The 18060-nt window shown below is 42.5% G+C and overlaps 1 protein-coding gene across 4 annotated transcripts in view; it reads left to right on the top strand.

Moving 5' to 3' along the window:
• Window positions 1-18060, top strand: part of LOC110501997 (BCL-6 corepressor) — a 91915-nt gene that overhangs the window by 46349 nt on the left and 27506 nt on the right. For all 4 annotated transcript variants that reach the window (XM_090215757.1, XM_036959541.2, XM_036959540.2 and 1 more), the window contains one exon: window positions 3553-3890. In XM_090215757.1, the coding sequence (XP_090071883.1) occupies window positions 3553-3890 (338 nt within the window). The remainder of the gene's footprint in view (window positions 1-3552; window positions 3891-18060) is intronic.

The raw sequence follows: 18060 nt of genomic DNA, 5'->3' as shown, positions 1-18060 counted from the left end.
GAGTGTACTTTTACCAGAGCTGAGATTTACTTCAGAGTGCATTCACCCTATTGGTTAAACGTATCAAGTGGTTTCCGATCTACACAAGTGCCTAGGGAAGGGGGGTTTGTTCTGGACAGGACATAACTATACTGGCCCAATAACCACGTGCCTGAGGGATATCCCTTATAGGTGCAGTGGTAAGGGAATTTGTCATTGGTGCTAGTGGCTTGGGTTTGAGACCTGCTAGGGGAGTTACACTACTGTCACATTCATAGCAATATATTTTGATGCCGTGATTTGGCTACAGTTACAACAGACCTGATCTAAATAAAAGGAGTTTCTCATTAGAAGGTGGGAATGTGTAGGATTACGCCTTGTGCACAAATTATAATCACATTTCCACTATCGCTCCAAAACGTTCCGTATGTGCTCATTCATGTACTGTAGCTGAGCATTTCTCCATTGTCTTCTTGAAATCCACACATACCGTGTAGGTCAAGTGATTCTGTTGCAACTTGTCTGTTTTTCCACATTTAAACTTGGAGGTGGAACTCTGTGTTGTGCATTATCTTGGTATAACTGGCACAATCATTGCTTAAATGGCAAATGTGAGAAAGTGAAGACCGGCTCCTGTAAATATACACATTTCTGACATTCTGAGAACATGGCAACCGAGGTATATTTGTGTCAGAAGCAACACCAGCACCTGAGCCATGTTCTGGCAACATGTTGGAATGTTCCAGATAGAACTGCGATGTGAGTGATTCCTAATCAGAGACACGTTTGTTCTACATGATATATAAAATATGCTAGAGAGTCGTCTTGTAGCTGCTCAGCTATCGGGAATTCTACTGATTTCCATCTTTCAGTTAAAATACTTATTTTAATTCGATCAGATAGGTGTGTTGTAACCAGCACCAATGACCAACACCCTAACCGCTGTCTCAATAAGGGATATCTCTACGGCATTTGCTTAATGCGCCAGTATAGTTAGGCCCTGTCCAGAACAAACCCTAACCCCTCCTCCCGAGGCACTTGTGTAGATCTGAAACCTCTTGACATGTGTAAGTTATGTGAATGCATCTTGAAGTAAATCTCATCTCTGTTAAAAGTACACTTAAGGAAAATGTTTATTGATCATGGTGATTGAGGATGATCAGTAAAACAGGTCAACATGGCCCACCAACACCAGATAACAACACAGAAAGTCAATCAAACAAATGAATGATGAGAGAATAGTCCGATTAACTGGTAACTGGCACAGACATGCTGGCGTAGCAGGAAGATCTCTGTGTGTGTGTGTGTGTGTGTCTGTGTGTGCTGTGTGAGTGAGTGAGAGCACGTGCACATGCCATTTAGAAATATGGGGGCAGGTGTAGTGTGACTAACGTGTGATGAATGACTGTTTCCCTTCAAGGCCAGTCAAATAGAGAGAGAGAGAGAAACAAAGAGAGAGAGAAAGACAGAGAGAGTGTCAAACTAGGGCTTTCCCTGTGCTCACACCACAGCTGAGAAAGTGAGAGATGAATAGACTTAGAAAGAGAGAGGGATTAAATAAGGAGATTAAGAAAGGGTATTACCTGCTGGCTTGATGATTCCGTGGTAACCACAGAGTATGATTGACAGTGAAGCGTCGCCCTCCTCCCACCTATTCAATGACAGCACTATGGCAACCACTGTCTTGGGTTAATGAGGCGTAATATTCCACCACTGTGTGTACGGGTGAGTGTGTGTATGCGGGTGTGGGTGTGACTGATGTATGTACGTGTGAGTGTATTGGGGGGAGCTTTAAGAGACAGTGTGTGTGTTTATGTGTGTCCAGGGAATACAATATTTAGACTTGTAGGCCAACCACCCCCACCCTCCAGCTATTGTAATTTCATGGACATTTTTTAAAATGTCAATAATGGGTACTTCTTCACTGTGTGTGTGAGGTTGATAAAAGACAGTGGGAATTGCATTTACTCATTACTCAAACTGAGAGTGCCTCTACAATGTGTTTGTGTGTATGTGTGCGCGCTCCCAGACAGAGATGTTCATCCTCATTAATAAATCAGCAGACGTAGAGAGCTAGTCGAGCTTGCCTCCGCACCCCTGTCCTTTAGTCTCTCTCTTTCCCTCCGCACCCCTATCCTTCAGTCTCTCTCTTTACCTCCACACCCCTGTCCTTCAGTCTCTCTCTTTCCCTCCGCACCCCTATCCTTCAGTCTCTCTCTTTCCCTCCACACCCCTATCCTTCAGTCTCTCTCTTTCCCTCCGCACCCCTGTCCTTCAGTCTCTCTCTTTACCTCCACACCCCTATCCTTCAGTCTCTCTCTTTACCTCCACACCCCTGTCCTTCAGTCTCTCTCTTTCCCTCCGCACCCCTATCCTTCAGTCTCTCTCTTTACCTCCACACCCCTGTCCTTCAGTCTCTCTCTCTTTCCCTCCGCACCCCTATCCTTTAGTCTCTCTCTCTTTCCCTCCGCACCCCTATCCTTCAGTCTCTCTCTCTTTACCTCCACACCCCTGTTCTTCAGTCTCTCTCTCTTTACCTCCGCACCCCTGTCCTTCAGTCTCTCTCTCTTTACCTCCGTACCCCTGTCCTTCAGTCTCTCTCTCTTTACCCCCGCACCCCTGTCCTTCAGTCTCCCTCTCTTTACCTCCGCACCCCTGTCATTCAGTCTCTCTCTCTTTACCTCCGCACCCCTGTTCTTCAGTCTCTCTCTCCTACCTCCGCACCCCTGTCCTTCTGTCTCTCTCTCTTTACCTCCGCACCCCTGTTCTTCAGTCTCTCTCTCTTTACCTCCACACCCCTGTCCTTCAGTCTCTCTCTCTTTACCGCCACACCCCTGTCCTTCAGTCTCTCTCTTTCCCTCTGCACCCCTATCCTTCAGTCTCTCTCTCTTTACCTCCGCACCCCTGTCCTTCAGTCTCTCTCTCTTTACCTCCGCACCCCTGTCCTTCAGTCTCTCTCTCTTTACCTCCGCACCCCTGTCCTTCAGTCTCTCTCTCTTTATCTCCGTACCCCTGTCCTTCAGTCTCTCTCTCTTTACCTCCACACCCCTGTCCTTCAGTCTCTCTCTCTTTACTTCCACACCCCTGTCCTTCAGTCTCTCTCTCTTTACCTCTGCACCCCTGTCCTTCAGTCTCTCTCTCTTTACCTCCACACCCCTGTCCTTCAGTCTCTCTCTCTTTACCTCCACACCCCTGTCCTTCAGTCTCTCTGTTTACCTCCGCACCCCTATCCATCAGTCTCTCTCTTTACCTCCGCACCCCTATCCTTCAGTCTCTCTCTCTTTACCTCCACACCCCTGTCCTTCAGTCTCTCTCTTTACCTCTGCACCCCTATCCTTCAGTCTCTCTCTCTTTACCTCCACACCCCTGTCCTTCAGTCTCTCTCTCTTTACCTCCACACCCCTATCTTTCAGTCTCTCTCTTTCTCTTCCTCTGTCTCTATATTAGTTTTCAGACTCTTTGTTTCTATTTTTCTCCCCTTTTCTGCTGTTTTTTTTATAAAGTTCACAGTGAATGTCATTCTCTTCTTTTCTAAACTTGTATTCATTCTCTCCCGCTCTCTCTGTCCTGTAGTTGGACTGCTCCCTTCAACCCAGCAGAGGGACAGATCTGCCCCCCAGGGGCCCCTCGTGGGGCAAGGATGTGACTGGGGATCCAAGGAGCCTAGGAGAGGAGGGCTGGGGGTGAAAACTGAGGGTCAGTGCCTCCCCCCCTCAGCCCCTGAGCCCCCCACCAAAGACACTGCCTCTCTCAAGCCCCGTCGTCATAGCGACACGGACAAACCCAAGGGCAAGCGGCCGTGCAAGACAAAACACATCAGCCAAAGAGAGAGGGAGCGGAGGAGAGAGCTGCTGAACGGCGGCAACAACCAGCATGGAAGCACTGATCTGGGAGCAGCTTTGGAGGACAAGGTGAGTGTGGTGGAGTCATTGGGGTTTCAGTGTTAACAGGTCTGGTGTCAGATTTAACAGGCTGGAATGGGACTTGGCGAGACAGTGAGATAAATTACAGAGACAGTGGATCGAGGCCGCAAGAGGAGTGTATTTCCACCTCAAAAGGCATTTTTTTTTTCCATGTTCAGAGAAATTAGCCATTGAAGTCGCTTGCATTGTTCAGCATGAACTACTGTGAAAGTTCCACTAGATGGTGCTGTTCCTGCTATACCGCCACATTCTTTATCAATTTTGCTGGTCTCTTGCGTTTATTAACTAGATCACAACATTTCATTTGCAACTTTGGGTAGAACACCAATAGATCTCTCTCATTATGAAAATAAATTGTGTTGTTTACTCACAGTTTCATGGTATCCAATTGTGATCTTGTCTCATCGCTGCCACTCCCCAACGGGCTCGGGAGAGGCGAAGGTTGAGTCATGCGTCCTCAGAAACATGACCCACCAAGCCTTTGCTCCTTTACACCTGCTTGCTAAATCCGGAAGCCGAACCAAAGTGTCAGAGGAAACACCATTCAACTGACGACAAAAGTCAGCTTGCAGGCACCTGGCCTGCCGCAAAGAGTCGCTAGAGCGCAATGAGCCAAGTAAAGCCCCCCCCCCAGCTAAACCCTCCCCTAAACCGGACGACACTGGACCAATTGCGCGCCGCCTTATGGGACTCCCGGTCACAGCCAGTTGGCCGAATTGATGAAGGCTACCCCTGCAAACATTGACAGCAATTTGTTTGCTTACTGGCATTGATCTTTGGCTAATTGTGCACATCTGCAGTCATACTTGTTCCCAAGGCAAAGCACATAATGTCTTGTTGCCGCAAAAAAAAAAAAAAAACTGAATGTATTCCCAAACCCCAGGCTGTAGTGACACCGCAACACTGCAATGCAGTGACTTAGACCGCTGCGCCACTCAGGAGCAACCCAACTATCCTTGACTAGTCCAACAAGTGGCTGCTCTCTGAATATGAAGACTTTTCCTACAAGCCCAAAACATAGATGGAGAAGTGGGCCAGGGACTAAAAGGTTGTGCCAACCCTAATGAAATAATGAATTGCATGGCAGTCATATGTTTTTCAATAAAATGATCAGGGATGAGCTCTATATGTATTGTGATTAGTGACATATAACATTAAACACAACACAACCCAATACCATTACAATTGCAAAACACTATACAGTGTGTGTTTGGTACTTTTACCATTGAAGACCATTAGAAACCATAACATAAGAAAAAAACAGAATCAGAAGGAATACATTACATAGTATGGAGAAACAGTAAACGCCAAGTCGCAGCTTCATACTATTTGTCAAACACAGAGAACTGATACTGTATACTGGCTGTTGGCGTGGGATTGGCGCGGGGTGTGGGGGGGTTCGTGGTTGGTTTTAGAATTTTGGGGGGGATTCTTAATGTCTTAAATCAGATGCTGGGTACTATATTTATTATTTATTATCTGAATCCTATAAATTACATTAAATTGAGATAAAATGTAATTTCAACAAAACAATGTTTCAGGAATGCCAATCCTACCTGTTTCAAACTACAAACACAATTTCAGAACAATCTGAGATGGTGGGTGTCATGGGTTGCTGAAATGAGATGGAATGACTCAAGAAGGAGTGAAAGAGAAAGGGAGAATGGAGAGACTGAGAGGGAGAATGAGAGAGAGGAAGGGATTAAACATGTTTGCGATGTTTAGAGTGTTGCTGCTGCTCTGACCTCTTCCTGCCCTGAAAAGCTCCCTGTGGATTGTGTGTGTATGTGTGTGTGTATGTGTGTGTGTGTTTTCATTCTTTCACATACTGTAGAATTCATGGCATGTTGGCTGTAAAAACAGTTGGGAAATGTTTCTTTCAAACGGAACTAATTTTACCTCTCTTGACAGTATTCACTTTTTATATGGCCATTGCTTTTACCAGGAAGGAGCAAGAGACAATCAACTTTGACCCTGTTGTTGCAACTGTTGTCGTGGTAACCGGGCAGCTGCACGTTCTAGATTCCTTCGTTTAAATTCAGACCTTCCACTGCTTTAATTTTTTCACATTCAAAACAGGAAGTTAGCAGCTTGCCTTAGCCTACTTGTAATTCATTTGTAAATAATATCCTTGTATTTTCCTGTTATGGTGAATAAGAAGTTGGCAACTCAAAACTTTGTCAGATTGTTCTGGTTATTATATTATATTATATGAGCTGGCTAGACAAATGATCCATTATTCATTTGTTTTTTCAGGTCCTAAGAAACATAAGACTAATAAAATGTATTTTCTAAAGAATAGAATGGCATATTTTGAGGTGAACTTTGTTATTAGTCTGTGCAGCCCGTGGCTGTGCCATGCAAATGAAATCAATAGTTGTTATTTTGTTCATTAAACAGACAAGAGACACACTTAGCCGACATCCCTCTGCCCTGATCAGTCAACAGGTTAAAGTTTAAAGTCAAAATGAATCAAATAGAAAATACCAGAATAAAACAGAAATATATATTTTTCCAAACAATTTGAGTGTCACGACCATGTTGAACCACTGTCATATAACAACAAAGTTGTATTTTGTCCTCGTTTTCTTTCGCTATAGAAGCATTAGAATCTGCACTTTCCGATCATGTAAAGAAATACAACAGCTGACCTGAGTGAACCTCTGTAGGATGACTTCAGAAAGTAGATCTTTTTGATCCACATTGGATGTGGTCACACCATCGCACACTCTCTCTTTTTTCAAGCTCCCCAACAGTTATTTTGGCTGAAGATAAATATAAGGGCCTTTAATTATTTACCTGTCAAAATCAAGAAAAAAAGAGGAAATGACAGTGTGCATTTCTGTGACAATAGACAAGAACAGCTCAAGGACAGAACTACATACATTTAAATACACAGAATAAATGCATTGAAAGCGTTTCTGTGAAGCTTTGTGATTGACAAGGACAAGTTTGATGTCGGACAACAATAGAATATTCATGATTTAATGGGTGCCAAAGATGGTAAGATGAAAGGCGATGTTCATACTGAGGGGTTGGTGGGACTTCTAAATACATTACCACAATCATGACTAGGTCGGTTGGTGGGACTTCTAAATACATTACCACAATCATGACTAGGTCGGTTGGTGGGACTTCTAAATACATTACCACAATCATGACTAGGTCGGTTGGTGGGACTTCTGAATACATTACCACAATCATGACTAGGTCGGTTGGTGGGACTTCTAAATACATTACCACAATCATGACTAGGTCGGTTGGCAGGACTTCTAAATACATTACCACAATCATGACTAGGTCGGTTGGTGGGACTTCTAAATACATTACCACAATCATGACTAGGTCGGTTGGTGGGACTTCTAAATACATTACCACTATCATGACTAGGTCGGTTGGTGGGACTTCTAAATACATTACCACAATCATGACTAGGTTGGTTGGTGGGACTTCTAAATACATTACCACTATCATGACTAGGTCGGTTGGTGGGACTTCTAAATACATTACCACTATCATGACTAGGTCGGTTGGTGGGACTTCTAAATACATTACCACAATCATGACTAGGTCGGTTGGTGGGACTTCTAAATACATTACCACAATCATGACTAGGTCGGTTGGTGGGACTTCTAAATACATTACCACAATCATGACTAGGTGGGCTGGTGGGAATTCTTAATACATTACCACAATCATGACTAGGTCGGTTGGTGGGACTTCTAAATACATTACCACTATCATGACTAGGTCGGTTGGTGGGACTTCTAAATACATTACCACAATCATGACTAGGTCGGTTGGTGGGACTTCTAAATACATTACCACAATCATGACTAGGTCGGTTGGTGGGACTTCTAAATACATTACCACAATCATGACTAGGTGGGCTGGTGGGAATTCTTAATACATTACCACAATCATGACTAGGTCGGTTGGTGGGACTTCTAAATACATTACCACTATCATGACTAGGTCGGTTGGTGGGACTTCTAAATACATTACCACAATCATGACTAGGTCGGTTGGTGGGACTTCTAAATACATTACCACAATCATGACTAGGTCGGTTGGTGGGACTTCTAAATACATTACCACAATCATGACTAGGTCGGTTGGCAGGACTTCTAAATACATTACCACAATCATGACTAGGTCGGTTGTCAGGACTTCTAAATACATTACCACTATCATGACTAGGTCGGTTGTCAGGACTTCTAAATACATTACCACTATCGTGACTAGGTCGGTTGGTGGGACTTCTAAATACATTACCACTATCATGACTAGGTCGGTTGTCAGGACTTCTAAATACATTACCACAATCATGACTAGGTCGGTTGGTGGGACTTCTAAATACATTACCACTATCATGACTAGGTCGGTTGGTGGGACTTCTAAATACATTACCACAATCATGACTAGGTCGGTCGGTGGGACTTCTAAATGCATTACCACAATCATGACTAGGTCGGTTGGTGGGACTTCTAAATGCATTACCACAATCATGACTAGGTCGGTTGTCAGGACTTCTAAATACATTACCACTATCATGACTAGGTCGGTTGTCAGGACTTCTAAATACATTACCACTATCATGACTAGGTTGGTTGGTGGGACTTCTAAATACATTACCACTATCATGACTAGGTCGGTTGGTGGGACTTCTAAATACATTACCACTATCATGACTAGGTTGGTTGTCAGGACTTCTAAATACATTACCACTATCATGACTAGGTCGGTTGTCAGGACTTCTAAATACTTTACCACTATCATGACTAGGTCGGTTGGTGGGACTTCTAAATACATTACCACTATCATGACTAGGTCGGTTGTCAGGACTTCGAAATACATTACCACCATCATGACTAGGTCAGTTGTCAAGACTTCTAAATACATTACCACTATCATGACTAGGTCGGTTGTCAGGACTTCTAAATACATTACCACAATCATGACTAGTTCGGTTGGTGGGACTTCTAAATACATTACCACAATCATGACTAGGTCGGTTGTCAGGACTTCTAAATACATTACCACTATCATGACTAGGTCGGTTGTCAGGACTTCTAAATACAGTACCACAATCATGACTAGGTCGGTTGGCAGGACTTCTAAATACATTACCACTATCATGACTGGGTCGGTTATCAGGACTTCTAAATACATTACCACTATCATGACTAGGTCGGTTGGCAGGACTTCTAAATACATTACCACTATCATGACTAGGTCGGTTGGTGGGACTTCTAAATACATTACCACTATCATGACTAGGTTGGTTGGTGGGACTTCTAAATGCATTACCACAATCATGACTAGGTCGGTTGGCGGGACTTCTAAATACATTACCACAATCATGACTAGGTCGGTTGGCGGGACTTCTAAATACATTACCACAATCATGACTAGGTCGGTTGGTGGGACTTCTAAATACATTACCACAATCATGACTAGGTCGGTTGGTGGGACTTCTAAATACATTACCACTATCATGACTAGGTCGGTTGGTGGGACTTCTAAATACATTACCACAATCATGACTAGGTCGGTTGGTGGGACTTCTAAATACATTACCACAATCATGACTAGGTCGGTTGGTGGGACTTCTAAATACATTACCACAATCATGACTAGGTCGGTTGGTGGGACTTCTAAATACATTACCACAATCATGACTAGGTCGGTTGGTGGGACTTCTAAATACATTACCACTATCATGACTAGGTCGGTTGGTGGGACTTCTAAATACATTACCACAATCATGACTAGGTCGGTTGTCAGGACTTCTAAATACATTACCACTATCATGACTAGGTCGGTTGTCAGGACTTCTAAATACATTACCACTATCATGACTAGGTCGGTTGGTGGGACTTCTAAATACATCACCACTATCATGACTAGGTCGGTTGTCAGGACTTCTAAATACATTACCACAATCATGACTAGGTTGGTTGGTGGGACTTCTAAATACATTACCACTATCATGACTAGGTCGGTTGGTGGGACTTCTAAATACATTACCACAATCATGACTAGGTCGGTCGGTGGGACTTCTAAATACATTACCACAATCATGACTAGGTCGGTCGGTGGGACTTCTAAATGCATTACCACAATCATGACTAGGTCGGTTGGTGGGACTTCTAAATGCATTACCACAATCATGACTAGGTTGGTTGGTGGGACTTCTAAATGCATTACCACAATCATGACTAGGTCGGTTGGTGGGACTTCTAAATGCATTACCACAATCATGACTAGGTCGGTTGTCAGGACTTCTAAATACATTACCACTATCATGACTAGGTCGGTTGTCAGGACTTCTAAATACATTACCACTATCATGACTAGGTTGGTTGGTGGGACTTCTAAATACATTACCACTATCATGACTAGGTCGGTTGTCTGGACTTCTAAATACATTACCACAATCATGACTAGGTCGGTTGGTGGGACTTCTAAATACATTACCACTATCATGACTAGGTCGGTTGGCAGGACTTCTAAATACATTACCACTATCATGACTAGGTTGGTTGGTGGGACTTCTAAATACATTACCACTATCATGACTAGGTCGGTTGTCAGGACTTCTAAATACTTTACCACTATCATGACTAGGTCGGTTGGTGGGACTTCTAAATACATTACCACTATCATGACTAGGTCGGTTGTCAGGACTTCGAAATACATTACCACTATCATGACTAGGTCAGTTGTCAGGACTTCTAAATACATTACCACTATCATGACTGGGTCGGTTGTCAGGACTTCTAAATACATTACCACTATCATGACTAGGTCGGTTGGTGGGACTTCTAAATACATTACCACTATCATTACTAGGTCAGTTGTCAGGACTTCTAAATACATTACCACTATCATGACTGGGTCGGTTGTCAGGACTTCTAAATACATTACCACTATCATGACTAGGTCGGTTGGTGGGACTTCTAAATACATTACCACTATCATGACTAGGTCGGTTGTCAGGACTTCTAAATACATTACCACTATCATGACTAGGTCGGTTGTCAGGACTTCTAAATACATTACCACTATCATGACTAGGTCGGTTGTCAGGACTTCTAAATACATTACCACTATCATGACTAGGTCAGTTGTCAGGACTTCTAAATACATTACCACTATCATGACTGGGTCGGTTGTCAGGACTTCTAAATACATTACCACTATCATGACTAGGTCGGTTGGTGGGACTTCTAAATACATTACCACTATCATGACTAGGTCGGTTGTCAGGACTTCTAAATACATTACCACTATCATGACTAGGTCGGTTGTCAGGACTTCTAAATACATTACCACTATCATGACTAGGTTGGTTGTCAGGACTTCAAAGTACATTACCACTATCATGACTAGGTCGGTTGGTGGGACTTCTAAATACATTACCACTATCATGACTAGGTCGGTTGTCAGGACTTCTAAATACATTACCACTATAATGACTAGGTCGGTTGTCAGGACTTCTTAATACATTACCACTATCATGACTAGGTCGGTTGGTGGGATTTCTAAATACATTACCACAATCATGACTAGGTCGGTTGGCGGGATTTCTAAATACATTACCAGTATCATGACTAGGTCGGTTGGCGGGATTTCTAAATACATTACCACAATCATGACTAGGTTGGTTGGCGGGATTTCTAAATACATTACCACTATCATGACTAGGTTGGTTGGTGGGACTTCTAAATACATTACCACTATCATGACTAGGTTGGTTGGTGGGACTTCTAAATACATTACCACAATCATGACTAGGTTGGTTGTCAGGACTTCTAAATACATTACCACTATCATGACTAGGTCGGTTGGTGGGACTTCTAAATACATTACCACTATCATGACTAGGTTTGTTGGTGGGACTTCTAAATACATTACCACAATCATGACTAGGTCGGATGGTGGGACTTCTAAATACATTACCACAATCATGACTAGGTCGGTTGGTGGGACTTCTAAATACATTACCACAATCATGACTAGGTCGGTTGGTGGGACTTCTAAATACGTTACCACAATCATGACTAGGTCGGTTGGCAGGACTTCTAAATACATTACCACAATCATGACTAGGTCGGTTGTCAGGACTTCTAAATACATTACCACAATCATGACTAGGTTTGTTGGTGGGACTTCTAAATACATTACCACAATCATGACTTGGTCGGTTGGTGGGACTTCTAAATACATTACCACAATCATGACTAGGTCGGTTGTTGGGACTTCTAAATACATTACCACAATCATGGCTAGGTCGGTTGGTGGGACTTCTAAATACATTACCACTATCATGACTAGGTCAGTTGGTGGGACTTCTAAATACATTACCACAATCATGACTAGGTCGGTTGGTGGGACTTCTAAATACATTACCACAATCATGACTAGGTCGGTTGGTGGGACTTCTAAATACATTACCACAATCATGACTAGGTCGGTTGGTAGGACTTCTAAATACATTACCACAATCATGACTAGTTCGGTTGGTGGGACTTCTAAATACATTACCACTATCATGACTAGGTCGGTTGGTGGGACTTCTAAATACATTACCACAATCATGACTAGGTCGGTTGGTGGGACTTCTAAATACATTACCACAATCATGACTAGGTCGGTTGGTGGGACTTCTAAATACGTTACCACAATCATGACTAGGTCGGTTGGCAGGACTTCTAAATACATTACCACAATCATGACTAGGTCGGTTGTCAGGACTTCTAAATACATTACCACTATCATGACTAGGTCGGTTGTCAGGACTTCTAAATACATTACCACTATCATGACTAGGTCGGTTGGTGGGACTTCTAAATACATCACCACTATCATGACTAGGTCGGTTGTCAGGACTTCTAAATACATTACCACAATCATGACTAGGTTGGTTGGTGGTACTTCTAAATACATTACCACTATCATGACTAGGTCGGTTGGTGGGACTTCTAAATACATTACCACAATCATGACTACGTCGGTCGGTGGGACATCTAAATGCATTACCACAATCATGACTAGGTCGGTTGGTGGGACTTCTAAATGCCTTACCACAATCATGACTATGTTGGTTGGTGGGACTTCTAAATGCATTACCACAATCATGACTAGGTCGGTTGTCAGGACTTCTAAATACATTACCACTATCATGACTAGGTCGGTTGTCAGGACTTCTAAATACATTACCACTATCATGACTAGGTTGGTTGGTGGGACTTCTAAATACATTACCACTATCATGACTAGGTCGGTTGTCAGGACTTCTAAATACTTTACCACTATCATGACTAGGTCGGTTGGTGGGACTTCTCAATACATTACCACTATCATGACTAGGTCGGTTGTCAGGACTTCGAAATACATTACCACTATCATGACTAGGTCGGTTGTCAGGACTTCTAAATACATTACCACAATCATGACTAGGTTTGTTGGTGGGACTTCTAAATACATTACCACAATCATGACTTGGTCGGTTGGTGGGACTTCTAAATACATTACCACAATCATGACTAGGTCGGTTGTTGGGACTTCTAAATACATTACCACAATCATGACTAGGTCAGTTGGTGGGACTTCTAAATACATTACCACAATCATGACTAGGTCGGTTGGTGGGACTTCTAAATACATTACCACTATCATGACTAGGTCGGTTGGTGGGACTTCTAAATACATTACCACAATCATGACTAGGTCGGTTGGTGGGACTTCTAAATACATTACCACAATCATGACTAGTTCGGTTGGTGGGACTTCTAAATACATTACCACTATCATGACTAGGTCGGTTGGTGGGACTTCTAAATACATTACCACAATCATGACTAGGTCGGTTGGTGGGACTTCTAAATACATTACCACAATCATGACTAGGTCGGTTGGTGGGACTTCTAAATACGTTACCACAATCATGACTAGGTCGGTTGGCAGGACTTCTAAATACATTACCACAATCATGACTAGGTCGGTTGTCAGGACTTCTAAATACATTACCACTATCATGACTAGGTCGGTTGTCAGGACTTCTAAATACATTACCACTATCATGACTAGGTCGGTTGGTGGGACTTCTAAATACATCACCACTATCATGACTAGGTCGGTTGTCAGGACTTCTAAATACATTACCACAATCATGACTAGGTTGGTTGGTGGTACTTCTAAATACATTACCACTATCATGACTAGGTCGGTTGGTGGGACTTCTAAATACATTACCACAATCATGACTACGTCGGTCGGTGGGACATCTAAATGCATTACCACAATCATGACTAGGTCGGTTGGTGGGACTTCTAAATGCCTTACCACAATCATGACTATGTTGGTTGGTGGGACTTCTAAATGCATTACCACAATCATGACTAGGTCGGTTGTCAGGACTTCTAAATACATTACCACTATCATGACTAGGTCGGTTGTCAGGACTTCTAAATACATTACCACTATCATGACTAGGTTGGTTGGTGGGACTTCTAAATACATTACCACTATCATGACTAGGTCGGTTGGTGGGACTTCTAAATGCATTACCACAATCATGACTAGGTCGGTTGGTGGGACTTCTAAATGCATTACCACAATCATGACTAGGTCGGTTGGCGGGACTTCTAAATACATTACCACAATCATGACTAGGTCGGTTGGCAGGACTTCTAAATACATTACCACAATCATGACTAGGTCGGTTGTCAGGACTTCTAAATACATTACCACTATCATGACTAGGTCGGTTGTCAGGACTTCTAAATACATTACCACTATCATGACTAGGTCGGTTGGTGGGACTTCTAAATACATCACCACTATCATGACTAGGTCGGTTGTCAGGACTTCTAAATACATTACCACAATCATGACTAGGTTGGTTGGTGGTACTTCTAAATACATTACCACTATCATGACTAGGTCGGTTGGTGGGACTTCTAAATACATTACCACAATCATGACTACGTCGGTCGGTGGGATATCTAAATGCATTACCACAATCATGACTAGGTCGGTTGGTGGGACTTCTAAATGCCTTACCACAATCATGACTATGTTGGTTGGTGGGACTTCTAAATGCATTACCACAATCATGACTAGGTCGGTTGTCAGGACTTCTAAATACATTACCACTATCATGACTAGGTCGGTTGTCAGGACTTCTAAATACATTACCACTATCATGACTAGGTTGGTTGGTGGGACTTCTAAATACATTACCACAATCATGACTAGGTCGGTTGGTGGGACTTCTAAATGCATTACCACAATCATGACTAGGTCGGTTGGTGGGACTTCTAAATGCATTACCACAATCATGACTAGGTCGGTTGGCGGGACTTCTAAATGCATTACCACAATCATGACTAGGTCGGTTGGCGGGACTTCTAAATACATTACCACAATCATGACTAGGTCGGTTGGTGGGACTTCTAAATACATTACCACAATCATGACTAGGTCGGTTGGTGGGACTTCTAAATGCATTACCACAATCATGACTAGATCGGTTGGCGGGACTTCTAAATACATTACCACAATCATGACTAGGTCGGTTGGTGGGACTTCTAAATGCATTACCACAATCATGACTAGGTCGGTTGGCGGGACATCTAAATACATTACCACAATCATGACTAGGTCGGTTGGTGGGACTTCTAAATACATTACCACTATCATGACTAGGTCGGTTGTCAGGACTTCTAAATACATTACCACTATCATGACTAGGTCGGTTGTCAGGACTTCTTAATACATTACCACAATCATCACTAGGTCGGTTGGTGGGATTTCTAAATACATTACCACTATCATGACTAGGTCGGTTGTCAGGACTTCTAAATACATTACCACTATAAGGACTAGGTCAGTTGTCAGGACTTCTTAATACATTACCACTATCATGACCAGGTCGGTTTGTGGGATTTCTAAATACATTACCACTATCATGACTAGGTCGGTTGGTGGGACTTCTAAATACATTACCACTATCATGACTAGGTCGGTTGGTGGGACTTCTAAATACATTACCACTATCATGACTAGGTTGGTTGGTGGGACTTCTAAATACATTACCACTATCATGACTAGGTCGGTTGGTGGGACTTCTAAATACATTACCACTATCATGACTAGGTCGGTTGGTGGGACTTCTAAATACATTACCACTATCATGACTAGGTCGGTTGGTGGGACTTCTAAATACATTACCACTATCATGACTAGGTCGGTTGGTGGGACTTCTAAATACATTACCACTATCATGACTAGGTTGGTTGTCAGGACTTCTTAATACATTACCACAATCATGACTAGGTCAGTTGGTGGGATTTCTAAATACATTACCACTATCATGACTAGGTTGGTTGGTGGGATTTCTAAATACATTACCACTATCATGACTAGGTCGGTTGGCGGGATTTCTAAATACATTACCACAATCATGACTAGGTCGGTTGGTGGGATTTCTAAATACATTACCACTATCATGACTAGGTCAGTTGGTGGGATTTCTAAATACATTACCACTATCATGACTAGGTCGGTTGGTGGGATTTCTAAATACATTACCACTATCATGACTAGGTCGGTTGGCGGGATTTCTAAATACATTACCACTATCATGACTAGGTCGGTTGGCGGGATTTCTAAATACATTACCACAATCATGACTAGGTCGGTTGGCGGAAATAAAAGTACAAGGCTTTGTTGCCGTTCAAATATTAAGAAAAGGCGTCAAAGTTGGCGGCGTGGTAAAAAACGTCTTGGTATGAAATGTATCTTAGTGTGTTTGTGAGTGTGTGTGTCTGCGTGTTTATCTTTGGCTTCGAGCTTTGGGAGTGTGTGTTATTGTATAGGTCAATGCCAACACTGTGTAAGGGTATGTGCATTCTTTACATAACGAGAAAACCCTGGAGCATTTGAGCAGTAGAACACTCAATTACACATTCTCCCTCTCCATCTGTCTCTCTCTCTCTCTCTCTGTCTCTCTCTCTCTCTCTGTCTCTCTGTCTCTCTCTCTCTCTCTCTGTCTCTCTCTCTCTCTCTCTCTCTCTCTCTCTGTCTCTGTCTCTCTCTATCTCTCTCTATCTCTCTCTGTCTCTCTGTCTCTCTCTCTCTCTCTCTGTCTCTCAAATTCAAATTCAAATTCAAGCTGCTTTATTGGCATGAAAAACATTGTGTCAATATTGCCAAAGCAACAATGTATACAATATACATTGTAACAAAATTGTAAATGATAGCAAATAATAATATAAAATGGTAGTAAATAATAATACAAAAATAAATACAATAAAATGGTAACAGTCTACAGTAAACATTAATAATTATAGTAATAACAATAATAGTAATAATAAGTAAGTTACTGTTTACTATGCAGATGTTATTATTCAGTGTCCCTCAGGCTATGGCAGGAAAATACATATTTGGCTGCAAGAGGAGCCATTGCTCCTTCGCCCATGAGTATTCTTAGTTTTTCCTCTGGGTTCAATTTGTAAAAATTTGGAATATATGTAGTCATTTCTGTGAATAATGAATCTCTTTGTGAGGAATATTTATCACAGTAAAGGAGAAAGTGCATCTCTGTCTCTACCTCCCCTGTCATGCAGTGACCACATACACGCTCCTCTTTGGGTAGCCATGTCTTTTTATGTCTGCCGGTTTCTATTGCCAATCGGTGGTCACTCAGCCTGTACTTGGTAAGGATCTGTCTCTGCTTCGTATCTCTGACAGAGTAGAGATAATCAGCCAATTCATATTCTCTGTTTAGGGTCAGATAGCAATTTAGTCGGCTTTGGGATTTTGTTTCGTTTTTCCAGTATTGTAAGTATGATTCCTTTGATTGGTTCATGATTTTGTTTATTGGAATTCTTTCTTTTGAAGCAGTGCTGGTGTCAGCTTGATTGGTGAGGTCCAACACCAGCTGACTGAGAGGGCTCGTTTCTGGGCTCAGCTCTTGGGCTTGAAGTGCTTTAAATTGCAGACTCGAATTTGGACTTGAATTTAGATGTAGCCAAAATTTTAATGATCTTTTCTGTATTTTCATTATTACTGGAAAACGGCCCAATTCTGCCCTACATGCATTAGTTGGTGTATTTCTCTGGACTTGTAGAATTTTCCGACAGAATTC

This window comes from Oncorhynchus mykiss, chromosome 22 (assembly GCF_057628025.1).
Source record: "Oncorhynchus mykiss isolate SJ-2025 chromosome 22, ASM5762802v1, whole genome shotgun sequence".
Lineage (NCBI taxonomy): Eukaryota > Metazoa > Chordata > Actinopteri > Salmoniformes > Salmonidae > Oncorhynchus > Oncorhynchus mykiss.
The sequence above is the reverse complement of the archived record's forward strand: the minus strand, read 5'-3'. Positions and strand labels throughout refer to the sequence as shown.